This window comes from Emydura macquarii, unplaced genomic scaffold (genome assembly GCF_026122565.2).
Source record: "Emydura macquarii macquarii isolate MOO-44397 ecotype Brisbane River unplaced genomic scaffold, CSIRO-AGI_Emac_v2 contig_839, whole genome shotgun sequence".
NCBI classification, from domain to species: domain Eukaryota; kingdom Metazoa; phylum Chordata; order Testudines; family Chelidae; genus Emydura; species Emydura macquarii.
This window is the reverse complement of record NW_027130976.1, coordinates 1,090,834-1,118,080: the sequence shown is the minus strand read 5'-3', so window position 1 is coordinate 1,118,080 and position 27,247 is coordinate 1,090,834. Positions and strand designations below refer to the sequence as shown.

At 48.3% G+C, this 27,247-nt stretch overlaps 1 protein-coding gene across 1 annotated transcript in view; it reads right to left on the bottom strand.

Moving 5' to 3' along the window:
* Positions 1-239: 239 nt before the first annotated feature.
* The window catches only part of ZFHX3 (zinc finger homeobox 3), a 246,045-nt gene continuing 219,037 nt past the window's right edge, over positions 240-27,247 (bottom strand). Inside the window, 3 exon segments of the mRNA XM_067543393.1 lie at positions 240-2,297; positions 11,862-17,264; positions 19,202-19,304. Coding sequence (XP_067399494.1) covers positions 739-2,297; positions 11,862-17,264; positions 19,202-19,304 — 7,065 coding nt within the window. The 3' untranslated portion in view covers positions 240-738.

Here is a 27,247-nt window from a genome sequence, read left to right as displayed (position 1 = left end):
ACAAAAACCAAAACAAAAAACCCCCAAAATACCCCAAACCCAAAACAAGACCCCCCTCCCTAAAACACCCCTCCCCTCCCCAGTCCCAACAAAACAAAATCCTTTTCTGGAACAAAAAAGAAAACAAAAAAGGCAAAAAACAAACAAAAAAGAAATTTTTATATATATATATATATATATACACACACACACACATACACACACATATATATATATATATATATATATATAAACAATGATTCTGAAAACAGAACAAAGTGTGAGCGATTGACCTGAGTAATAAAAAGACATTACATTTCTTTTTTCTTTTAGCAAGCCATTGGTATCTGAATGCTAAGATAGCAAGAAATTTAAAACTGTAGCACGGTGGGCTGCTTTCCCATACAGTGCATGCCGGCCTCTGCTGTGCTATCAACGTGGGGCATTATTGGAAAAGGGCAATATACAAGGGGTTTAAGCTCCAAAGACATTAAGGAGGCAGTAGGGACTTTTGTCTCCCAGACCAACAGGACCTTCAAAAGGACAAATGTAAGAGAGGTTTGGTTTTGTTTTTTTTTTATTAAAAGAAAAAAAATGTAAAACCACCGGCACTGTTATATGGGAAAACAGCCCCCGCTTTTCTTTTTTCTTTTTCTTTTTTTGGTTAGAAGCTTTGGAATTGCAGTTAGTCTATTTTTGAAATTGGTTTGTTATTAATTTTTTTATTTAAATTCATTTTTTATTGTTCATCTTCAAAGCTTACAATCTGAAGGTGTCCATTCCTACGCTAGTTAGAGCACTGTCCTTAGGGCAGCCGGGGTCTTTAGGCCCCTCCACCGGGCTCGCCGGTCCATCTGACTTTTGGCTAAGATCCGTGTCAGACTCCTCCGAATAGTCGTCTGTTGGCATCGAGGGCTGAACCCCTGAGGTGCTGCATGAACTTGAGGTAACCGTTGAAGATGAGGAGAGAGGAGGGAAAGAAGGAGGAGGCGGCTTCCCCAGTGGAGCCCGGGAGACCACTTGAGGCCAAGCCTTTCTGGAGGCGTGGGGGGAAGCTGAGGAGGAGGAGGAGGCCGGAGGGAGTTGGGGGCTGTTGTCTGAGGGAGCGGCAGGCTGCGAGGTAGATGCGGTGCTAGGATCGGGGAGGCAGGCAGAGTGAGGTAATAGACTGGGGTGCTCTTTGGCGTTTCTTGCTGCTCTTGTGATTGTTCGGTGTTTGTGAGGGGCTGACTCGAGGTGCTGACTCAGGGCTTCGTCCCCGCACACTGTGCTCTCGCACGCCACGCACTGGTACGAGCTGCTGCCCTTGGCGCCGCTGCCAGTGGGCACATGACGCACCATCTCTTGCAGATTCACCGCAGGCTGGCCGAAGAAGCAGAGCGACTTCAGGTGGTTGCTGGCTGCCTCCTGGTCGCCGAAGCCCGCCTGGCACTTGCGGCAGACCAGCTTGTACTGCACCTTTGGGACCATGAAGGGGTCACACAGCGAGTCCGCACCTTTGCTTTCTGCTTCGGGCTCTTCCGGGGGTTTGGGCAGGAGGGGGGACACCTCACGGGGTGCGTTTTTCTGCTGCTCTTGTTGGGGGGGTTCTTTGGCAGGGTCTTTGTCTGGGGGAGCAGCCCCCGGGGGGACTGGGGTTTGGCTTCCTTTGGGCTGCTGCTGCGGCTGCGCTTTCTGCGGCTGCGGCTGCACTTGCCTCTGCTGCTGCTGCTGCTGCTGCTGCTGCTGCTGCTGCAACGCCTCCTGCAGACTCTGCTGATATTGCTGGTACTGCTGCAGCAGGGAGCTGGGGGCCAGGCCCAGCAGAGCCTGCGACAGAGCAGGGCTGTAGGGGAACAGGCCTTCCATGCCGTACATGGGCTGCAGGTAGCCACTCTGCAAGGCCCCAGGAATCTGAGGGGCGTAATAGGGTGAAAAGCCTGGGACAAAGTAGGGCAGGAACTGGCTTGTAAGCAAGGCTGTGGGGTCTGAATTCAAGGCAGCCTGCAGCGCCTGCAGCTGGGCAGGCTCCACGGCGTACTCCATGGTGGGCAGGGGGGCCGACAGGGCTGCCGCAGGTGCCTCTCCTTTCTCCTTCTTGGGCCCCGGCAGGGAATCCCCTTTCCCTTTGGGCGCCTTCTCCTTCTCTTTCATCTTCTCACTGTCCTTCTCCTTGCGCTGCTGCTGCTGAGGGGCCATGGCCACCGTGGCTTGTGCTGGCGTCGGGGAGCTCAGCGAGGCGGAGGGCTGCTTATTTGGTAATCCTGATGTGGGAAGGCCAGGTGACGGGACGCTTGTGCTGGGCAGACCCATCAGGTTGGGTTTTGGAGACGTTAAAGCTAAAGAAGGGAAGCAACAATAAATCACTCAGCACCGTGCCGGGGAACGCACCCACCTGGACCCGGACCTGGGGCTGGGGCTGGGCAGTCAGCCATGCCCACGGCCCAGGCTGGCACACAGCGGTGTCACTGCCAGCAGGGGCGGCCTGACAGCGATGCTGGGCGGCCATGGGCACAGCTGCAGGTGATCAAAGCGCTGAAGTAATAAATGACACATTTAATCTACCAAGTGCTTTAGAATGTGAGCTCAGGGTTAGCCTGGGACTCCAGAGACCTGGGTTCAATTCCCTGCTCAGCCAGGTGCCCTTTGTGCCCTGGGGCCAGGCGACTTAGCTTCTCTGTGCCTCAGTTCCCCCCCGTGGAATGGGATACTAGCCCGGCCCTGCCTCCCACAGCCGGGCGTTCATGCCGACAGCACAGACTGTGAGGAGGGACGAGGGGCCAGCGTAATGCGTTAACCTGCCTGGTTTCCCTACCTCGTTTTGGCAACAGGATTGTTTGTCTCACCACATTTTGCTGTTTGATACCTGGTCCCAGAGCCCTGCCAGCTTCCCTTCCCGCTAGCACTGTACACGGCCTGACCGTTCTGACTGCGCTGGCTAAAAGCAGAGTCGTGCCGGGGGATGGGGCGGGAAGGTGCTGCAATTATTCTTCTGCTAATGAAAATAAGTTTTAGCCTAAAAATATTTTTAAATCAATGACAACTAGTGGCACAGAAAGAGACTGGAGGGGGGGCAGACAGGAACGGAAGGGAGCAACGCCGAGCAAGAGGGGAGGTGAAAAGCAGAAGAAGCAGTTAGAGTAGGTGGCAAAAGAGGTGCCTCTTTTTCTTGATTTCTTTCCCAATTCACTGAGCCCCACTGTGCTCCTTGAGGAAAGCAGAGCTTCCTCTGACGCTAGTTCCCAGCCACTGGAAGGCTCCCTCTTCCGTTCCCCTTGCCTTTTCTTAGTTCGGCAAAATCCATCTCTTGATGGCTGCAGAATGCGGACACATGCTCTAACACTAGAGAGGCTTCGAATGTCCCCTCTTTGGCCAGGATAGAGGAATGTCTGCCATAATCCATTACTTAGGAACTGCTGGAGAGCGTCCAAAGGGTTGGAGAGAAAGCAGCCAGGGGAGCACTGGCGACGCTGGGGGGCAAGCAGAAAGGGATAAGCCCTTGCATTGTAACAGACTGCTGCTCTGTCCAGTCACAGGTCTGGAAAAGCAAGTGAAAAAGGAGGAGGGGGAGCACAGAGCAGCTTGGAAAGCATCTCAGATAGCTAGAGAGCAGGGCCGCAGAAAGCAATCCAAGACTCTTTCACTAACCAACACCTTCCTTAGGCATTCAGCCAGCCCAATCCCAGAGCAGCTAGTGTAGTGAGGAATAGTGTAGGGCTGGAAAACTCGGAACTTCAGAGAGGTGAAAAAAGCAAACGTCTCCCCTCTTCTCCCCTCCCACCAGAAAAGGAGCTAGTGTTTAGCGGGGAACTGGGAGAGTCTCTATTTCTGAAAGCCATGTGTCATCAAACGTGGCGTGCCAGGGACTACGCACACTATGCCTTTCCCTTCCCTTTCAGCTGTCTGTCTGTCTGCTCGCTCTTCCCAGAGTTTAAGGCAGAGATCTTCAAAAGCACCTGGCATTTCAGTGACCAATCACCATTAAGCAGCTTGCACAATCTCAGTCTGAACTCTCTGGGGCAGGGACTGTGTCCGTACCGTGCCTCACTGTGGGCCCCACTGCAAACAAACACCAAGGGTCTGTCTATGCAGCAAAGAAAGCTTGTGGCTGGCTCATGGACTGTTCCATTGCTGTTAAGACCTCTGGACTTGGACTGGAGCCCAGGCTCTGGGACCCCCCCAACCTGCAGGGCCCTGGAGCCTGGGCTACAGCCCAGCCCAGAAGGTCTTAACAGCAATGGAACAGCCACAACCCGAGCCAGCTGGCACGTGCCAGCTTCAGGTGTCTAGCTGCTGTGTAGACGTATATTAACAACAGGATTAAAGCCACAACTCAGATCCCTAGTCCTCAACTTGCCAGTCTTTCTGAGATCTGAACAGTTAGTCATACTGCCTCAGCTGACTAGGGGCAGGCATACATTTAGAAAATGCTAATTTGTAAGAATCAAAGTATTTAACTCCACAGAAGGATTTGAAAAATATAAATAACCATGCATGAGCTGCTGTGAACTAAGCACAAGAGATGCCTTTACAGTAGGGTTGTCCTGGAGTGTCCAGGAATTAAAGATTAATCTTTAATGAAAAATTAAGTCAGGTGAGGAAACCTCCAGGAATATGTCTAAAATTGGCACCCCCCTACTTTATGGTGATGGTATTGCTTATTTTCCCAGAGTCACAACAGATGAAATGGCATGCGATCAGTCAGACATCACCAACTGAATACAAGAACTTTATGGTGACTCTTTCTAGAGTGATATAGCTGGAACGTTCTCATTAATGGATCTGCCCTGGTCAGTACCTAATGTTCTTATCCTTGGCCTCTGTCCCAACCAAAAACCGTGCCCAGGCATCTTAAAGCATGGCCATTTTCCATTTCATGTTTTGATGTCGGCCAACAAGATGATCTTACGTGAGCCTATCTGAAAATTATAATTAGCTCTAACTCTAACTTGGCTTCAATTCATGTCCCATATCAATAATCAAATACTGTTTTTTCCAAACACAAGGAGGTCTCCCCATTGAAAGATAATTGCATAAACTGACCTCTAGCGAATGAGAGTTAGGGAGAGTCTCCCCCTAAGAGCAGGTTAGCCTGTGACTGCTAATTGCAGGGTTTCTTGTACCTTCCTTTGAAGCAGCTGATATTGGCCTGTCAGAGACAGGGTACTGGACAAGGACCTCTGGTTTGACCCAGACCGGCAATTCCTACATTCTTATGCTTGGTTTCCTGCACTAAATACTAGAGCTGGATAAATATTAATTTGAAATCTAAATTAATTTGCTTGTGTCACAGCTCTTTTTTTGCTGTATTCTGTCAGCTTTCCTGAGGTTAACTTATCAGCATGGATACTTGCAGGAAGTAAATTTAAGATTTACTACCTCTGAATGTTTATCTGATTATAAAGGTTATACTCATCTATTGAGGGAAGAGAAACAATACTATGTGCCTTCTGTGATGTATCACAACTAAACAACACAGCTTTAACAACAAGCCATAGAAGTACATGAAATTTGCCAAATATTTTCACCAGATAACTTACAAGTGAAAAATCACCATCAGTTTGTGGAAAAACTACAAACAAATAAAAGGCAAAAATGCATTTAATAAATTATTCACTACAAATCATTCATTCATCTCCGTCTCATACTTCTATCGAAGTCTTTCCTAGACATAACTATGTTTCCCAACTGGAGTTATTCCTGCCGAGGAGACCCCATTTCCCTTCCCAGATATGCAGTACTTATGGGTGGTTCCTTGGATGTGCAATAGCAGTTTGCAATAATCACTTCCCAAGTCCTATACCTTGGCATTCTGGCCTGATTTTTCCCTGAGTGAAAAAGAAAGAAAAAGGAAAGTCCTAGTTTGAGAAAGCAGAAAGAAGAAAAGATTTAGGAAGCTGCACCAAGGAACTTGTTTACACTAGGTTTTTTCCCCTTAAATTTCCCAAGAGTGCAGCTCCACCGATGGTAGGAAAAGCATAGACATGGTGCTGGCAGCTGCTGGCTTTTTAACCCTTGTTACGAAAGCTGTTGGAAAATGTTAGAAAAAAAGCTTAGTGCACAGAAAGCCTCAAAGGAACCAGTAACCCCACCGTCACTGTCTCTTAGCAGCATCCCTTGATTGGATAGGTTGGTCAATCAAAAGACAATAAATGAAGCAAGGGTAACTAGAACCAAGTCATTTACTAGGTGGCAGAGGAAGTGGTTTCAATTTCTTCCAAACAACTGAAAATCCACAGTAGCAATTTGACTCTGTCTGAATGTCTGTCATAATGCCCAAGAGACTAACAGATGATGTCACAGATAGGTACTTTTTCTAATGCTGCCTCTGTCTTTCCATTATGTGAGGCTTTGGGCATACAGCCTCGATGGAGTTTCAAAGTTTAGGTGGTATTTAGATATTCCCTTAGGGCAAGAACATAGTATTTTGGGTGGAAGTCAATGCATCCTAATGTATTCTCAGAAAGGAGACGGATTAATACTGGAACGTGAAGCTGGCCAATCTTCCCAGCAGAAGGGATGGCCAGTAACAATATAGTCTCAAAGGGTGTGAATCTTTACAGTTGTTAGTAGTTGGGGCCAAAGAGTTTTTCTGAAAGGGTTTGAAGCATCCCCTGCAGTTGGCACACAAACTCCTGGAAAGGAATGCTTCGTTCAGAAAGTCCCCTGCTGCCATGGAGGGAAAAATAAAACAAAAGCTCTAATTTTCCCATGTTTTCAGTGATCCCACAGCTGCAGAATTCACTGCAGCACCCACCCCTTCCCGCAGACTTGTGCTGCAGAATTTAACCCTTCATTTAGAAAAATTCCAGCCCTTATAGTTGCAAAGATAACTGCCCAAAGGTGGGCTGAGTGTGAGCTGATGCAGAATCAGGAAATGCTTTAGACAGCCAGAAACAGCCATGACTTTAAGCTGTGCCTCTTAGAAGACCCAGCCCAGGAGGTTAGGGCAGGAAAAGGTCATCTTTGTATCTCCCGAAGCCTGAGCTGGCTCAGGGCAAGAGGGGCAGCATCAGGCCATTCCTGAGAAAGCAGGGGAATTCCTGGGCACTGAGGGAATTCCTGGCAGGAGAGATCCAGCTGCTTTCCAGCTCCTTTACTCCACAGAAGCAACATAAAGGGGCCGGAAAACAGCCAAGAACTGGGGCAAGCATCTCAGTGCTCCATTTATCTTGGTCTGGATTCTGAAAGCTAATTATAGTAATTTAAACGTTAGTATCATTAACCATCTAAGGGTAGGTCTGCACTGCAATCAAACACCCACTGGGGGCTTGGGCGGCGGGGCTGTAGGATTGCGGGTAGACATTCCGACTGGGGCTGGAGCCCAAGCTCTGGGACCCCGCGAGGTGAGAGGATCCTGGCGCCTGAACAGCTACACTGCACTCTGACTGGCCCCTAGCCCGAACCCCACAAGCCCAAGTCAGCTGACCCAGGCCAGTGACGCAGCGTAGACATATCCCACCTCCTGATTCTAGCAGGCACATCCAGTCACAGGCTTAGCCATGGTTGGGTGCAGACATTGATACTGGGACTGGTGCAGCAGGGCGCATGGCTGCTGTCAAGAGAGGCTGGAGTGCGGAGCAAGGTCAATTTTGCTCTTGCCCACAGTGAGAAAGGAAAGAGGCACTGCATCCCCTCCCACAGGGCCGATCTGCAGGTTGAAAGGCCTTCCACCCAGCTGAAGAAAGGGTTATTTACCAGCAGGAACTCTTGGTTCTCCAGACCTACCGCAGGAGTTGCTTGTTTGCAATGGAACCGTTTGAGTCACAGCTGGCAGTTTGGAGGGGTGAGAGAGCAGTCCATACGCCAAAGGTGTAGACACCCCATCCCCCATTCCACGGCACCTCCAGAAGCTCATTTACAGTTGCCTCCAAAGAAAAGGAGACGAGAGAGGGGCAGTGTGGCCCTCTGGCGGCGACTCGCTCAGAGAACCAGTTACACTCGGTAACTGATCCCTTTCTTGCCTTCCTAATGTTGCCTCCACAAAGCTGTGCTGCTGCAGACCAGTGGTGGCCTGCTTGAGGGCGTGGGTTAAGGACACGGGATAGTCCAGCAGCGACTGCAGCGCTGCCCTTCTGAAGCCAGCATCTGCTCTGGATACTGTCTTGAGCCAAGAGTGGTTTGTGAAGGAGTGAACTGAGCTTCATGTAGCAGGACTACCTATCTCAGATAAGGGCAGAATATGGATAGGTACCATTGAAGCGGCTGTCCTCTAGTTCAGTGGGCCCTGAGATGTCCAAACACAGCAAGAGCAGCTAATTCATAGCATTCCTGGATGCAGAGTCTTATCGGCTTAGACAGCCTTTGAGTTGAGACGGCTTGACCTTCTGAGTTTTTTCTAAAGACCACCAATTATCTGTTTGACTTCCAAACAACTGGTTGCTTTTAACATCCAGAGTATGGAGCCTCATCTCCTCAGGTTACTTATGGAGCTTTGGGAAAAATAAAGAGAGTGATATAGACCAAAGTGAAAATCTGATACAACACTTGTTAGAAATTTGCGCTGAGGCTTACGTATGACCAATGCAGTATCAGGATGGTTGGCCAAAAGGGTCTGCAGTTGAGAGAACTCTGAGACCTTCAGCAGGAAGTAACAGAGAAAGAGACCTTTTTATCTGAATATGGATAAGACAAAATTAATGTTCCAAGAACGTCATGGGCTGAGGATGTGAGGAAGATTTCCAAACCTTGGCCATTCTTTTTAGGTGATAAATCTGAGGAACTGTCCCAGACGAAAGTGGCGTTAGAGGTGGTTTTGGAACAAACTGATCAATTAAACAGTAACAAGTCACCAGGACCAGATGGTATCCACCCAAGAGCTCTGAAGGAACTCAAATGTGAAATAGCAGAACTACTAACTGTGGTATGTAACCGATCATTTAAATCAGCTTCTGTGCCAGATGACTGGAGGATAGCTAATGTGACACCAATTTTTAAAAAAGGCTCCAGAGGTGATCCTGGCAATTACAGACCGATAAGCCTAACTTCAGGACCAGGCAAACTGGTTGAAACTATGGTCTGATGATGGCACTGGCTTGGTCTAGAACTGGGGCTCCCACTGAGGACTTCTCCATCTGGTGCAAGGAGGAAGACAGTTCTGGAGACAGCCTGACAAATCAGTAACCATCTGACACATCCTAAGAGGAGCAGGCAGGCTCAGCACTCATAGCAGGTCCAAGTCTTCCGACATGTCCTGCACTACGGACTTCAAGGAATCTTGTCTCTTGTTCCTGTGTCCACACCAGTCTGATGAGTGCTCTCAGGCAAATGAGATGGCCATTCTGAAGAGGCCCTATTATTGAAACCCCAGTAGTCGAAGGAAACCACGTAGCGCTCCAGCTAGATTCGATAGTAGGATCTTTGCTAGAGCACTTTTTCTTACGACGTGCCTTCCTCAAACCCCTGGCGCTGTAGGAGGTGCTCTACCTAGCTCCATTCAAAGACCTGCTGTCATAACTGGGGCCTCGTAGGCTTGATCTCAGTTGTGAGCCTAACTGCGGAAGAGAGGATGGAAGTATGTGAAATGGTTCTGATCATCCACAGTAAGAAATATTGATGGGAAAATGTAACAAAAGTGCAACCCAGCCTGTTACAGAAGATTGTTTATAAAAATCAGTAAAGGGGGGGGGGGGCGCGCGCGGGACGATGACACGACTGAGTTAGTCTAAACAAATAGGCTTCACCAATACCACTTAAGGATTGTGTTGAGATCATGCCTGGTAAACAAGAGGAGTATGGGATTGGAAATCAATTAACCAAAACTGGCGCATCAGATTTTAGGCCTAATTGGGGAACAAAATAATGAGAGCATGGGCTATTATGCCCCTCACTCCCTTTTGGGGTCCTTCAAAGAAAAGACTTTTCAGGGAAAATCGGGAAATGCAAGTGCAACAATTGCTGACTGAAAGGAGGGAAGAGTGAGCGTCATCATCATGGCTGCTACTTCCACCATCTCCTGGGACTCTGGAATCTATCATGACATCATTGGACCTTCGGGGTCCTGCCTGATCTTCAAAGACGTGTTGACCAGATGGGGCCAAGAGAGGAACCCAGATGACATCACCACCTTCAGTGGCTCTGGCTAAATCCCAAACACTACCTGAGATGTGACACTGTGTGTCCCATCCCACCCTCTTTGTCTGTTTCCTTCCCCATCTTATTTCTTCTTTCCTACCTCTCTCCTTCTGCCTTCAGTCTAAGGATAGTGTGATTTAGTTGGCCAAGACTATGTTTTGCAACACCGCTATGAGTCTGTGACCAGAGAGGCAGCAAAAGCAATGCCCTACACAGCTTGACACTGGTACAAGTTCACCAGGTCTCAGGAGTAGCTGATAAAACTGCAAGTCATGGCTGTGTTGCTCAGTGAGACACTAAGTGAAAATCAACATCGAAGACAAATTGCATTTTCAAATCTTTGGTGTTTTTGTCTCTCCCCTCTTGTGTGAGTTTGTCTTGTTTTGTCTTCTAGGAAATGAGATTGGACTGTATTAAAAACAGCAACAACGACAGTTTAAGACCACCTCAACTAAGCTTTTCCTCTTTTTCCTCAAAAGGAGATTATGAACATCTCTAAAGCCTTCTCAACGACTGTTAAATAGGAGGGGGTTCCTTTTAAAAGCTCTCTTCAGCTAGAGGGAAAGGGAACATAAGATGTTATTAAAACGGAAGCCTTACTTATTTTACATTTCATTCCCCCCTTCTTTTTTGTATCTTTAATAAAAGGATAAGGATTTTTAATGGTGTATTTGCCATGATAATAAGCAGCCTGCAGTCTCTGTATTCCAAATCCCAGAGCTATTTTCAAACTGTTTAATGTGGGACAGTGTCAGGGTGATGTTAACACCTTTTTAGGAGAAGGTCTCCCAGACTCACTATACCAGAGAGCAGCTTCTGGAGCTGAAACGTATGGTCCTGTAACAGATATGGCAATTTCCTGCAATATCTTTGGGAGATTTTGCTGTATTAAGTTCATGTATCATCATGGGCCAGGGATTGTGTGTAGTTCCATGGGGAAAGAGAACCACAGCCTTCCAGGAGCTAAGAACAGTGTGGGGGGGGGGGTGATTAGGCAAATTCACTCAGGTGGTAACACCTCCAGAGAGGTGCCATCTGCAGTGGAGGACTGCATACACTATTTCAAACTGGATTCGCTACAGGTCGACAGACAAAGAGAACGTCTGGATACAGGCCCTGAGTTTAAACTGATCCAGAGCCTCCATGACTGCTCCAGCTGGTGAAGGAGAAGAACTGAGGACCACTGGGGAGGATGAAGTATTCATATCCTCCGTCTATGGAAAGTAGGACATAAGGGAATTGTTTCCCTTTTAATGCCAACTACTGCTGAAAAAACATTCGTAGTTGCATGGACGGGTATGTAACTGCTATTATGGGGCACTCTGATGGCTACATCTCATAAAAGAACCTCCAAGTTTCCCATCACCATTTCTACAATGCAGTTTGTGTTGTCAAAACAAACATCTGCAATATATTGAAAATTTGGGAGCAGTGCTAAATTGAATTTAATGTAAAAAAAAAAAAAACATAAGTGACAACGTACTGACTGTACTATTCTTTTTCATATTTAATAAAATAAAAGCCTCCATTTTCATGTTACTTGAAGGTGCTGAAGAATTTACAGCAGGGGTCCTTGCCTCTGAGTACCTGGGGCCTTGCTCGTTGGATATGGAGAGAGACCGAGTGAGGTAGTAAGTCTCTTGCCGTGCTGGAAAACTTGGATTAAGGCACTAGAAATAGAATACCTATTCTCTACAACCCGCCAAGTAACATCAGAGGGCTCCTGAACCTGATTTCAGACACTGCCAGGGAAACACCCTTTGTGCTGAAGGTACAACACTAGGGAAAGCTTCCCGTCTGAGCAGAGAGACGGCAGTTCCAGAACCCACCTGTGTTGGATGGAGTGAAGCCTGGCAGAGATGGACTGTTGAGGCCTGGGAGCAAGACTGGAGGGATGCCCTGTAGTGCTGGGTACGCAGTAGGAAGGTTAAGAGCTTGTAGAGGGCTATTATCAAACATGCCCTGCTGTTGAGCTGCCAGACCAAGAACCTCATTGGCTTTTTTGATCCGGTCCAACTCCTGCTGAGCCATCAACTGACGTACAGTAGCTGGATCAAAGTACTCCTTCTCCTTATCCAACTGGCTTCCAATGGTGTCTTTAACTTTGGAGATATGCTGTTGAGAGAAGATATGGTCACGTACAGACAGCCGAGCGCTGTACTTGATGCCACACAAAGTGCACTCTGTTTTGGGTCCCTCATAACTTGTTTGGTTTATACCAAAATGCTTGGCCATGCTTAGCTTGGACTTCTTCTCCTTCGCCCTAGCATTCTGGAACCAGACCTGAACAACTCTCTTTGGCAGTCCAATGTCATTACCCAGGACCTCACATTCCAGCATGGTAGGTGTCCTGTAGTCGTTAAAGCATGACTTTAGGACTTTTAGCTGGAGATTAGTCATCTGAGTGCGAAAACGTTTCTGCCCTGGCCGATCCCCACTGTCTCCAGACTTGCTTGCTGAACCACTGGCCCCAGGGCTGGGTGAGCAGGGGTCTGCAAGGCTGGAGGTTTCACTATAGTCCACGGTACCTTCATTGTCATACTCTTTACTATAAAAGCTGGGAGCTGGGCTGACAAGGCCAGAAGACAACCGATCTTCATACTCAGACATTGCTATCATGGCAGCCTTTGTCAGACCTTCACTGGCTCCTGATGTTGATTTGATTTCAGTAGCGATTCCCATTGCACTATCGTTGTCTGCATTGCCTTCATCTCCTGTTGTAGTGTCTGTGATTGCAGTGTTGACAGAAGAGCAGTCGTCATTGTCCAACTTTGTTTGGTCAAAACTCAAGTTAACTGAGGATATGGAGGGGCTTTCAAAGTCTTCTATTCCTTCCACTTTAATGGAGGATGGACTAAGCAGTGTTCGAGGTGAGAGCTCCATAGTTTTACTCACTGGGGAGAGCGGAACACCCTGAACATCACTACTGCTTGGTGGCAAGTGGGAAAAGCTTGCTCCATCAAAGATGTCCCCCTTCATTTGGAGTCCTCCATCACAATCCAAGAGCATAGCAGACAAGGTCAAGTTGTACCCAGCTCTCTTGGCCTCATGCCAGTGACGGGATCGGATGTGAGCTTCCAGAGCGGTCTTTGCTTTAAAGAGAGCTCTGCAGAAAGGGCACCGTCTGTGGGCTTGGGCAGGCCCCACAGCTCTAAACTGTCCCTTCCTTTCCCGTGCGCGAGTGTTCTGAAACCAAACCTGCACAACACGTTTCTTCAAGCCCACCTCATGTGCAATGTGATCCAACATCTTCCGTGTTGGGTTGGAGTCAAGCAAGTACTTCTGGTACAGGATTTCCAGCTGTTCTGGGGTAATAGTGGTCCTTAGACGCTTATCTCTCTGAGGTTCTTCTCCACCAGTCCCACTGTCATTTTCCCCAGGGCTTGCACTGGCCTTTTCCTCCAGCTTTCTCTTCAGAGTGTTCATTGTTGATGTTGGGGTGGAGGGAGAAGTGGCTGAGCTTGCTGGAATCTGAGGTAGAGTTCCAGATAGCAACTGGCTTGCAAGTAGTGGATTACTGGGGTCAAAAAGCATGAAAGGCATGTCTAATGTCCTGTCCAGAAACTGCGGATGGATAAACTGGTTTTGTGCACTCAAAAAATGAAGCTGCTGATGTTCCTGCCAATGCTCAAAGGAAGGAAATGCCAGTTTGCATTGGTCACACTGGTATGGGATTAATTGAGGAGGTAGGTTTGCCAGTTGTTGAGGGGTGGACGTATGAAGGGGCTTGAGGGAAAGATGCGAGAGTTGAGAAGGACTTGGGCTTGACTGTGGCAAAGGACACTGGGGTGGCTGTGCCTGTGGTGGTGGCTGTTGTAATGAGGATGGGGAGGATAACTGTGAGATCTTTTGGTGTGTTGAACATGTCTTCTGTTCTCCTTGGTCTTGCTGCTGCTGCTGAGACTCTTGCTTTGGTTGCACTTGCTTCTCTTGAGTTTGGTTTTGCTGTGTACTTGGACGTTCAGACTGCTTTGGTTTCTCATCCATAGCTTCTATTTTAGAACTATACATGGAGGCGTCGTCTGTCTCGGCTGTGAGCTGCAAGAAGGCTGAAGAGGCTGCATTTCCTGAAGAGGTGGGGGTGCTGTAAGCTTGAGAGGGCATTGGTGTGCTACAGGAGGAACTGGTCGGCGTCAACAGCTCCATCGCATCCATAGAGTCTTCATTCTGGCTATCATCCTGTCCGTCCTCATCCTCATCCTTATAGCAAAGCTTTTTCTGATGTTTGATAAGATCAAAAATGCGCTGAAAGACGAGACTACATTTTTTGCACTGGTAGTTCAAGTTGCTCGTTCGAATGTACCTGTCATTTGTAAGCTCCCGCCGTTCCCCATCTTTGCCTTCTCCTTGATTCTCGTAGTTTTTCCTAGCTTTCTGACGGGCGTTCTGGAACCACACCACTATAACACGAGTAGGGAGGTTCAGCAAATTAGAAAGCTGTTCAAATTCATCATCCTTTGGATAAGCATTAGCATCAAAAAAGTCCTGCAGGACTCTGAGCTGGTAGTCAGTAAACCGGGTCCTGGAGGACCTCTTGCTTCCCCAGTACTCATGCTTTTGAGATTCTGGAGAGGGAGGCCGTGAGTCTATCTTCAGTTCTTCCAGACTGGTAATAGGAGGGTTGCTGAAGTTGTATGGGGAATCCTTGTTGCGCTGGCGTTCTTTGAAGAGCGTGTTTCTAAACCAGTGCTTTATCACTTTCTGTGGCAGTCCAGACTTGTCTGCCATCTCTTTGATCTGTTCCTCACTGGGGGAATTGTTAATATCAAAATACTGCCGAAGAACTCTGAGCTGGTCGTCTGTGATCCGAGTACGTGGCCTCTTGTTCTGCTGTTGCTGGAGGAGGCTAGGGTTGAGCTGATGTTGATACAGCTGCGCCAGGTCTGTAGGCAGAGTGTCTACGGGACCAAGCTGAGGTGGTAACTGGGCAGGTAATGTCTGTAGTGGCATAGTTTGCATCATTAGTGGTGAAAAGATGGGCAGCTCCATTGGCATAGAGAGCTGGGTGAGCGGCACAGACTGCTGGGCTGGTGCAATTGTCGGAGAAGTGATAGGTGGGGCAGAAGTAGGAATGGCAGGAGTGGAAGCTGGCTGAGGAGGAGCTGTAGGGAGCGGAGGCGGAGGAGGAGGAGGAGGTGGGGGCGGCTCTGGAGTCTGAGGTCTCAGTGGATACAGTTTCTCATAATGCTCTCTGTACTGCTTGGCAAACCTCTCCAGCTGCTTAAAGGGGAAGTAGTGTTGGTGAACGTGCTCTTGGTGACTCTTTAGAATGAGGATGTTTGAGAAAAACTTGCCACACGTGTCACATTCAAGCTTCTCCAAGTTCTCACCCTGCTCTGTCTTCCCATTTTTCTTTTGCACCTTCTGCTTGTTCTCGTTGTACTGAATAACCAGCTCAAAGCCAAAGTTTTCTAGCAAGGCTTTCGTGGCATTCCCTCTTGCATCAGATGCAATGCGTGGAGGAAGTAGGGAGGGCTCGGAACTATTGCCTGGGGCAAAGTCTTTCTTGTCTTTGGCCTTTAGGTTGTCAGGCAGAGCCTCCTTAGACACTGAACTACTGTCTCCCCGCTCGGCACTGTCCCTTTCCCTCTGGGTTTCTTTCTCCTTCTCCTTAATAACGGACTTGTTTTTTTTCTCCGGATGCTGGCTCTGTTGTAGAAGGACAGAGTGAGACTGTGACAAAGAGAGCTGACCATGCTGCTGTTGTAGTATCTGTGCGTGGCTTTGCTGTGGGAGCTGAACTTGAGCCTTTAAATCTTCCAGCAAATTTGGGCCAGTGCCAGAGAGTGTGAGAGCACCACTGGTCACAGGCAAGCTAACTTCTGGACTGAGCTGGAACTCAGCACTGGGGATGTAAAATGGAAAGAGAAGGTGCTGCTGCTGCTGCAGCTGGAGTAGGGTCTCCGTGGTCATGGGGAAGTGCGGTAGGAGAGCCGGGTTGAACAGCTGAGACTGCAGGAGGGCAGCTTGCTGCTGCAGCTCTTGCTGTAGGTGCGCCTGGACTTGGGCCTGTGCCTGTGCTAAGGTTTGAGTCTGCTGCTGCTGCTGCTGCCGGGATGCAATCATGTCTGCCAACTTCTTCCGGTTGACGTCCTTGGGCTCTGAAGGGGAGGCGATGTTAGCACTGAGGGGGTTACTCGGAGGTGGAATTCCCACGCTCTCACTGGATCCCTGGCTGAGTAAACTGGGGCCTGGCGCTGTGCCGGCGTTGCTGGCAGTGCTCACTGGACTTGGTGTGGATGACCCCAGAGACACGCTGCTGCTACTGCTGTTACCAGCTCCATTACTACTGCCACTGCCGCCAGCTGCCTCCAGCTTGGCAGCGCGAGCCTTCGTCTGGTGTAAGACGGACCTCATGTGGATCTCCAAGGTAGAGCTTTGGCTGTAGGCCACGCTGCAGGTGTTGCACTTAAAAGGTTTGTTGTCTGGGCTGCTGGTTGGTTCAGGTTGCCCAGTAGCAGACTCTTGAAGGGCTCTTTTCAGTTTATGCAGATGAGACACTGAATTGTAATGGACCAAAAGAATGTTCTTTTGTGTGAACGATTCCTTGCAGACCGTGCACTTGTATGGGCGAGATGGATCCAGAAATTTCTCCATGGTGAAGTTAGGACCTTTCCTGAAAGGCAGGGCCCGCTTAGGTTCCAAGCCAGAGTCTTCCTGTACTGACCCAGAGTCACTGCCAGTGGGGCTCTGCTTATCTTCTAGGTCACTCTCTTCCTCCTTATCGTCTTCCACGATTATAGTGTGGTCTTCAGCCAGCGAAGGGTCACTCATAGCCAGGAGGTCTCCATTCACCAGAAGGCCACTGTAAAGCTGCTGAATGTCTGCTTCACTCAACTCCAGATGACTTGTCTCCAGGTGCTTCTTCAGAGCTTGGAAGGTTCGGAAACTGCGTTGGCAAAGACAACACATCGTAGCGGCTCTGATTACATGGTACTGGGAATGGAGCTGCAGCTTCTCGATGGTTTTGAAGGCCAGGCTGCACTGGTTGCAACGGTACTTGTAGACATGGCGATCGGACACTGGCAGTTGAGGCCGTTTAGCATGAACTTCGTTGAAATGCGTTTGAAGGGCCGCTGAGCTTTTGAACACCTGGCTGCACCCCTTTTTCCAGCAAAGAAAGCCAGAGTCCTCTCTGGTGGAGCTCTGATCGGCAGGAACTGGCTTTGACTCACCGCTGTGCTCTACACTCTCAGATGACAGGAGGCTCTTTCCTGAGTCCTCGGAGATCTCTGTAAACAGAACCAAAATAAAAAGGGTGACGTGATGCAAGGAAGGTATTTGCAATAGTTTAGACAGGGCTTGCCTCTATCACTCATTACCAATTTAAATAAAATATACATTATTCATTTCTTAATTTGGATCAGATCCAGTGCTTCCTCCCCCTGGCCACAAACAGAGGCATTTGCCTTCACCACGACTTGTGAGAAGTGTCAGCCTCAGCACAAAGTATTTCTCTGGTGCCCCCTCCCTCCAAGATACAACAGCCCTCAGCATAGCTCAACGGCTCTCTCATAAGACACACCTTCCTCTTCTGTAAACAGGGTAGTGCCTGAGCATTATTTTTAGTGCAAAAGAACAGACGTTTCCACTAATATTCAGCCTAAGTTTTCACTTTCTCAGCTTCACCTCATTCTACCCCACTGCACAACCCTAAATAATTTCTCTTCCTCCTGGACTTTTACACCCTTTGAATATCTGAGGGCTGCTCAAATCTCCCACTTGATGGTTGTTCAAGGCATATTTATCCCCTTTAATTCTTCCTCAAATTAAACCCCTCAGCCCCATAGCTATCTTTGTTACTTTTCCTTGTTGTCCCTTTAACTTGTCAAAATCTTTCTGATAATGATGTGCCAAGAACTGAATATGACATTCGACGTTTAGGTCCACGAACACTGCAGAGAAAGGGAATGAAATTCAGCCCCTGCCAGTCCAGGCTCCACTGAAGGCTGTTATGCCCAGGGAGAATTCAGCCTTTTGCCGAAGAGCCATTAGCCTCCCACTGCCACCTTTCCTCCAGGTTCTACCAAAGACAGCAGAGCAGTTCTGACAGCGGAGAGACAGTCCTGCTAGCGGCACATCTCCAGCAGCCCTAGCCAGGCCATTGTTGACCCTTGCTGTTCACACGCAGGTCCTGTAGCGGAAAGGAGGTGGTGGTTGTCCAAATCCCAAACTTCCTCATAGATTTGTCCCACCGTGGTCCTGCCCCAGGGTCTACAGTGGTGACGATGGTCTCTGAGCCAGAGACCATCACCTCCCTATCTGGAGATGAGGACCCTCTGCCTAGGCACCCAAAACTCATGTCCTTTTTTTGCTGCCCTATCCCGTGACGAAGTTGGGACTAATGAGCTGGCTGCTGTTACTGGCAGTGTGATTTTACAGCATGATGTGGGAATAAAAAAAGCCAAGGTCATTTTGGGCTGCTGTGCTAATGCACCTCAATCTCGGAGTTACTTCAGGGAAATTAGCTGCTTCCTGGGCTGCATTTAAGACAGTGGGAAAAAGTTCTAGGTCTCATCACCAATTCTTTGAGCCACTCACTCCATCTCCCAATTCCTCAGGTCTGAACAGGTATTTTAATTCCTGTTTTAGTGCAACATGTTCTCCAAAATCACAGGTTCTACTGAGGAGGATTTGGAACAAGTCTGGCAATGGTTCTAAGCCACCTTTGGGATCATCGGGGCACTGGACCTGCTAATGGCATAAATTAGAGCAGCCTCAGGATTGCTCTCGTCTACACGGTCAGTGATCTCCCGGAGCTCTTCTGGCAGTTGGGGATCAGCCATGTGGAGGGACACTCCAGTCCTAACTCTTTTTTCCCTGACCGTGTAAGAAATGCTACTAGGAATGTGATATAGGCACAGCTCTGGTGGCTCACCATCACACTGAAGTTTCTCCTGGAGCAGAGCAAATCAGCTCTACCATACCACTGAATCAGGCACTCAGACACGACTTTTATAAAATCAGTTCATTTTTGACCTAAGCAAACTTGTCCGTCTGGAAATCCTGTTAGGTCTCCGGCTGTCTGCACTGGTCTTTAAAACGAAGAAACTGCATGGGTTAGGGATAGCAATGGGACTTCCTCTTCCCGCACATGGGAGACAAGAACAGGGAGCTGCCACAATTCGTATCAGGATGACTTTTTTCAGGTAAGAGTTAAGGAACTGACCAGGCTGCTTCCCCAGCTCTTCGGTGCTGGTGTTTCCATCTCTCTCTGGAGTTGCTGCTGGGAGAAACATGCTGCTGGGCATCATCACTTCAGGTGTCGTCACCTGAGGATGGAGGGAAGGTGGGAGAAATAAACAAAAACAGAGAAAGTTTTAAAAATCTTTAATAAGCAAAATCAGGCATCAGCGCTGTGAAGTCAGAAGTGTCACTTTTCTGAGCTCACTGAAGCCTCGTGTTTATTAGACAAAGCTCACATCAGTCAAAGGTGTTTCTACAGTTACATTCTGGACATAATTAGCAGGGCACACTAGAAGAATAATCGTATTATTAATATTTTCCTTTATCTAGAATTCAGACTTTGATCACTGACAATGTTTTGTCATGGGCTGTGAAACTTCCTGTGCAACCAATTAGGTAGATACATTGAAAGACCCACCTTAAGCTGCTGAAAACATAATAAGGCCCTAATTAAATCACACCTAGTGAAGTACACGGTAATCTTGAACTAGGGAGCACTGCAGCACTATTTTCAGAGTGTACTGATGCAAAGAAGGAGGGGCATGAGAAAGAAGAGCACAAATGGAGAGGTCACAAAAGAAAGGCTGAATAAGGAAAGAATGAAAAGAGATGGCACACTGGCTGTGACACACACAACTTTTGTAACCCTTTCCACGCTCCGATTGTTGGAAAGAAAACAAGTGTTCACTCTGGCTCCCCTCGAAATTCTGTTTGCAAGCAGTGCCACTATCTCCAGCCCAAGACTCGAAAGCCAAGATTTTTATAAGCAACTAGTGTTTCTGGATGGCTCCATTTTTGGGAACCCTACTCGAGATACTTGGTGTTCAGGGTTAGCACTTTAAGGCCCTATTAAGATAACTGAAGTTGGGCACCAAAAATCACTAGTCACTTTTGAAAACCTTGGCCAAAATGACTAGTGCTTTGCGCCCAGCGTTTATCATAAGGCATGCAGCAACAAGCCCCTGAGTAATTCTGAGCGCTGTACGCATAGCATCTTAAAGGCTGCTCTTCAACAGATGATCCCCAACACAGCAGCTCAGGAACCAGCATCCAGATCCCCACTAGTGCTATCTCGTAACACAGCCACATACATGAGCTCGCCCCGTAAACAAATGCTTGATATCAGTTGTGCAGCTTTGATCATCTGTGAGCGTCCTCTCACCCAGACGCTAAAAGGAACACCTTCATCATGCCCTGGGTTCTTATGGTTTGAGGGAGCAGAAAACTCAAACTGACTCTCAGAGCTGCTCGTACATGGCCATCTCTTACGATGCCCTCCCCTGGCCACGGACTGCTTGGAAAGCATCGTATGGTGGAGACTGAGACATCATGTTATGTTCTCTAGTGAAGGAAGACAAGGCTCCCTTCATGCCAGGCAGAGGAACAGACTGAACCTTGGATTTCAGGCGGAACAAGTGATGCAATTACCTTCGTACAATACAGCCGAAACGAACTGAAATCAAAGGCCAACAGGTGCATGCAGGATGACCAATGAAATGCTAGCAGAGTCTGTGGCTAAGGGATAGCTGGAATATGGTGAATCCCCAGAACAGGACATGATGTCTTCCTACCAGCACGGATGTGAAACCCACATAGCGTGTGTAGGGAAACAGGGTCTGATCCAGCAATGCTCAGCAGCAGGTTCCTGGAGAGCCTCAAACGAAGATTTGATTGTGAGTGATCATGGATGTCAGAGGGAAGGGATGCTGTGACTCCTCTGATTACTCACACAGCCGTGCAAGGTGAGTGAGAGACACAGACACAGCATTTGTGTTTTATAGACATCTGCCCCCTGTAAAGGCAGGTGCCACTGTCAAAGCACTAGGAAGGGGGTGGAGAATGCCAAACTCATTCCATCTTTTATTCCAAAGCAGAACATTTCTGAAGGCAGTGGTTGGTGAGTCCAGTGGGAATGCATGAAGTTAAAGGTCACCGATTAATTCATAGTAACCAGACTCAGAGGAGGGAGAATGAGCTGGGATGCAGAAAAGGAAAGACAGAAAGAAAGCGATGTCCCTCTCAGTTTGATCAGCAGGGAAAGTGCGTTCCCAGGATCTTTAGGAATTATGAAAAATAAATAACGAGAAATTAAAAAAAACCCAACAGAGTAGAAAAAGAATGAAATTATCTAACAGCTCAGTCGCACATCATTATAGAAACCTGGGCTTTGTATAGGCATTACAGTACGGCAGTCACCCCCACTAACAGACTCAGTACGACGGATCAGTAATTGTTTTCATACACTTTAATTAGAAAAACTCAGATGGCTATGAATAATAATGGAAAAGAGAGACTTTTGCACTTGAAAGGTTGAAGTCAATCAAGTGTGAATGACGGCAAAAAGGAAAAAAAAAGACACCAATTCATCAGGGCTCTGTTGTCTCGCCGCGTCTTTAATCATAATTCCTGATTGGGATTCAAGAAGGCAGTAAGCAGAGTTTCTTTGTCTGCCTTCACCTTCTGTCAATTAACTCACCCCGAAATATAATCATCAACCTCACATGCTCCTCTGCATCTTAATCTAGGCCTCCAAACCAATGAGTCCTGCCCCTATGTGTCTTTAAGTAATTACCTTTACCTGCCTGCAGCTCCACAGCCACCGGTTTCCCCTCCTGCTTCTCCCCTTCCCTCCCTCACACCAAAAGAAGGGCTTTGATACACTGTTATAGGCAGAACATTCCTAGAGGGATGGGACAAGGCCAGGAGAGCAGGAAGTGAGGCACTCTGTGGTTCAGAGCAGTTGCAGGGTCTCCAAGAAAGCCAGCAAAGGAGCCACTGGCAAGCGAAACCCCGAAAGTGGAGCTCTAGACTTGGCTCATTGCCTGCTCTCCCCACCTCAGTCATTTGCCAGCTCAGCCTTCTTAAAATGCAGTCTTCTTTGCTGCAGCCATCTTCTTAGCGGGGGACGTCCCCCTCCTAGCCCCACAGTCGGTCTCCCTGATGGAGTCGCCAGGCCACTCATCAACCCGACCACTTTGCAAGTATGCTGTGTCCCAGGCCCCCATCTTCATCGGTTCTGTCTTTTTTACACTGTAAACTTTCTGGGGCCCGGATCGTCTCTTCCTGTGTGTGCAGAGAGTTGCTGGTACATTGCAATGTAAATAATCCGAGTATAACGTGAAAAGGAAGGCACTGGATGGTGGCTGACAACCAGGGAGTGATGCTCACATGATATTATTTGATATTGTGTATGTTTATGTCTGTATTTAAATGGTGGAAATGCATGGGTGGAAGGATGGTGAAGGGTTGAGTCTCGTAGGGGAACATTATTTTATCCAAGTCCAGATTAAGATAATTTATGTTCAAGTCTCATTTGGTCACTTCCCATTCAGCTGGTCCAGCAATAGCTGGGATCTAACCCTGGCACCGGTCTTCCAAATTCCTAAATGCTTGGACTGCCTCACTCAAATTTCTCCAATGCTTCCACACCACCAGATGCACCAATATGAAGGTATTAAAGCAACTCTACCATGTGTATGCAACTGAAATGCATCAGTTTGCTGCCGTAACCTAAAACTTAGCTATTCTGTGTACTGGGGAGTGCCTAGGACCCCAGTCACAGCCCAGGACTCCATGGTGCCACCACTATACAAACGCAGAACAAAGAGACTGCCCTGTCCCAAAGTGCTAACAACCTCTCTATTGTTGCTAAACCTTGCCATGTTCAAATCAGATTGTCATCTCTGTGGGGCGAGAGTCACATTTTTCTATCCAGACTGAAAGTCACCTCGCATTTGTGAGCATTAGAAAATAATAGTAATAATAATAATAATCTACTTCATTCGCTGAGTTTCTAACCTGCCCATCTCCATGGTATCTGGGCATGTGTCCCAGGGGAGCATACACTAGCACTTCCCAGCTCTCTTGTAGATCATCCTCCTATACAATGTTATTGTATCACCAACACAGGAAATGCATACCCCACACTATCAATGTACTAGCAATGTCTCTTATGCAGTTCCCTGCTGTCCCAAAATGGAATTGGCTGGTGAATATTCCTGCCAGGGGTGAAAGCAATCTCTGGTCTTCAGAGATGCTGAGCACCCACAACTCCAGCTGAAGGCAATGGAAGCTGTGGGTGGCTCAGTCTCTCTGGAAAGTTCTGGCTCTGGGAGGCGTATTTGGTACCCCACATTAGCGGTCATTTTTGCACAATTTGGCCTAAATAAATTGTGCAGTGTCACATAGTGAGCAGAAATTGAACTCAAATCTTCTGTCTCCTTGTCCTGTGTGTCTCCCGCAAGACTGTCCTGTCTCATAGACCATGCTCAATCATCCTCAAGAGAAAACGAGCTTGTTGCTCTGTTTGAAAAGGACTATGTAAGCTACCTCCTCAGAGGAGACAATCCAAAACAGCTGTGAGAAGTACGACTCTGTGGTGTGGGAATCCTGCTGAAACTGGGCCCCCCACTCCCCAGGACAGCACTGTAGAGCCTGTTATCAGATCTGAATGTAACAGTTCAGGGGGTGGACAAGGAGCTTGGTACAATCTCCACCCTGCCAGCGATGCTGGGCTCAGGAAATGGCTGATAATCTTTGCTCTCTCATTCGCTCTCTTTTGTCCCATTTCCACACATTACGCCATTTTCTAAGCCTCGGCAAAGCTTATCACTGGGTTTTCAGACAGCACAGCTTCCTCGAGCCCTGAACACACTGTGGTGGCTAGCTACTTGCAGTTCTGCCTCACGTCCGTATTAAGGGTCACATCTTGGCCAGTCTCTTCTCCATTTCCACCCTGTGGCATAACATGGGCTTCGGACACAGCAAGGCCATGTACCCCCCTTTGGACAATGACGAGAGAACAATCTCTTGTAAATTAGCTCTGCCTTTTCCCACTGGTCCCTCTGCCTGGCTGCGATGTGGGACCAATCCCATGGAAGTTCTAGGGAGCAATGCGTGAGCTCCCCCGGTATGGCCAAAATAATTCAGAGTTAAAAATAAAATCTCTTGAAAGGGTCTGAGTAGATACATTAATATCCCGTATGTCCATGCAAGCGGGGGGAAATGCACATGCAATGCGAGGTTCCCGAACCAGACAAAGGAGGTAATTTCCATTACAAAGACGGAGAGAGGGTGCTGGAGTGAAAAGCTTCATTAGACTCAGAGAGGAAAGCAATGGCAGTATACCAAGGTCACTTCTAATTTAGACCATCTAATTGGCAAACATGGCTCCAAATGGCTATCATCTCACAGGGCTCAGAATTAATGAAGCCCGATTATTTTCATTACCTTCATCCGAGATGGAGAACGAGCCACAGAGTGAGAAAGGGAGGGCGGAGGGAGAGGGGACGTGGGGGAGGGAGAGAGAAAAACTGACTGACAGCAGAAGGGAGAGAGCAATAAGCGGAGACAATAGAAAAGGAGAAAAGAATGTAAAGATAGTGGGAGAGGAGAGCGGATGGCAGAGATAGGAACGAATTACTCTGGGAGCGAGAGAGAAAAGCAAAAGATGAAAAAGCTGGAAGCAGGAAGCCCTGGAAGGACACCTTACCCAAGGGGAAAGAAATCTGACAACAGAATTAAATGGAGGGGTAGAGGAATTTGTGGAAAGATAAAGGAAGCAGAGAGGGAGGCGGGGGAGTTCCCCATTACTGGAGGCTGCTTAGGAAGCTGTCCCTTCTCCTGTTCTGAGCCCATCAGTCTTGTCAATTGACTATGGGAGCGAACTGCACACTGCCCTCGTCAAGGAGCTCTTGGCCGAAGCGGTGCAGGTCCAGGATTAGCGAAGTGGCTGTTGTGTGGCAAGGCGACCAGACTAGTTTAGAGCAGATGAAATGCCTGTCACATGAATTTTAGCACATTTTTCACAAATGGAAGCAGCAGGAGACTGGTGCGGACGGGCTGGGGCCACATGGAATATTGCCCTGAAGCTGCCAGGGTATCTTGGGAGCCTCACTTGCTGTATATAAACCCTCGTCTCCCCAGTCTGCTAGATGCTGGGCTTGCTGTGGGACTCCACGCACCAATCACACTTGTGCCACCACTGACGTGACTAGCAGCGTGTCTCGAGAGGATCAGTTCTCAGACAGGAGGGCCAGTGCTCTGGCTATCCCAGCAGGACACAGGCACCCAGACTGCGTGTTGATATGGAAGGGAGAGGGGCAAGAGACACACAGATATGAGATGCAGAGCATAAGCAAGCAGCTGTTACTATGGCAACAGACATATTAGACACTGCAGGCTCCTGAGAGGCGTCTGATAAGGTATTATTAACTGGAGCCTCCTTCAAACACCGAACGCAAAGACATTGCGTCAAAAGCAAGCTGGTTCCCATTGCGGCTGCAATTCACTGACAGTGCACGAAGGGAGTCTCGGCGCTTCCGACTGAGACAGGGACCTTCGCTGGAACGAGCCAGGTTAGCAGCTTGGGAGGTTCCCGTCTCCACCACAAAGGGCTGTTCCCTTCTTGTGCTGGGTTTTAAAACATGCTCTCTGCCATTTAAAGAAAAGGAAAGTATCTGCTTGGCCTCCCTTCTGCTTCAGTCAAAGCATGAGACGCCCTCTTCCCAAGGTGTTATCTCCCCGCACCACCCAGACAAGCGGCCCAGGCTCAAAGGAGACTTCCCTTCGAGGGCTCTCCAGCTGATCTGTGTGCGGGTGGTACCCGACTGGGTGAGCGAAGTCTTGACGACACACAGAAGTTGCATCCATCTAACTAAACTGCTTGCACTTAAACGGTTTGAAGATTTGCATATATTGATTTAAATAAGGCATTTTTAACCCTTGCAGAGTGTCCACCCATGGGGCTGTACCAATGTAACCACGTCACTTTCTAAACCAAGGTAGTTAAATTGGTACAATTTGTATCTGTAGAAAAGTGACCCCATTTCTCTAGGCTATAACAATGGAGAGCGCTCTTTGCAGACTGGTGACTCCCACTGGCCCGGCAGAAGTTATTGCTACTCACCACTCTCATATTTCTTCTCTTCATCATACGCACAGAATATTTGTATCTTGTGTTTGACTCTCAGCTGTTAGAATCTCAGCTCTTTGGGACAGTCCCTGAATATAAATCTATACAGTGCCCCAGTACAACAGGACTCCACCCCTGCGGCTATGTCTACTGCAGACAGTCACAGTGCTTGGGGGGCTCACGCCACGGGGCTGTTTAACTGCAATGGAGAAGTTCGGGCTCAGGCTGGACCTGAGCTCTGGGACCCCGTGAGGAGGGTGAGTCCTAACGTCCAGGCTCCAGTCAGATCCTGAATGTCCACACGGCAATTAAACAGCTCCTGAGTCTGAGTCAGCAGACATGAGCCAGCCGCGGGTGTCTAACTGCAGTGTGGACGTACCTTGAGTGCTGCTAGCTATAAATATTAGCTAACTAGCATGTTTTCCCCCCAAAGCCCCTTTGTATTTTTGTATTGTTTATCATTGTTTTCAACGAGGACAGAAGTTCCCAGAATTTGGCTTTTATTGGAGGCAGAAACGGGACCTGTCAACACGGTTAGACTTGTATGTATTTTAGGGTCATGGTTCCCACACTGCGGACCAGCACTGATCGCCACGAACAGCTTCCCTTCTGGCATTTAGTGAGTCATCCTATGGTGTGGAGCAGAGCATTCCTTCAGCCCATCAGGAGCCAGACACGGCAGAGGGAGAGGGATATGGCAGCAGACTTGGAAGAAAGAGAAACTGGGGGGAAAAGCAGCAGAAAGAAGGCGAAATCTGACAACAAAGCAGGAAGGAGAGAAAGAGACAGAAAACAAAGGGGAGAGAGGAAGGCTGGGTGGCAGAACAAGATCACATGCTCACGCAAACAAGGCCACTTGGACCACTGGACATACTTTTTGTGCCCTGAGACACGTGGATTGGGAAGCTGGAAAGACAGGGGAGCCCAAAAGATCATTTGTATTGTCACAGTGCTTAGAAGCTCAGTCAGAGAGGGCCAAGCTGTGACATTATAAAAGAAAGTCCCCAACCAGCCAGTCCGTGATCGAGAGAATGGCGCTCGCACAGAAAGGCTGTGCAGAATGGCATTTCCCATCATGCACTGCAATGGTGACTTCCTTCACAAGTCAGCGGGAGA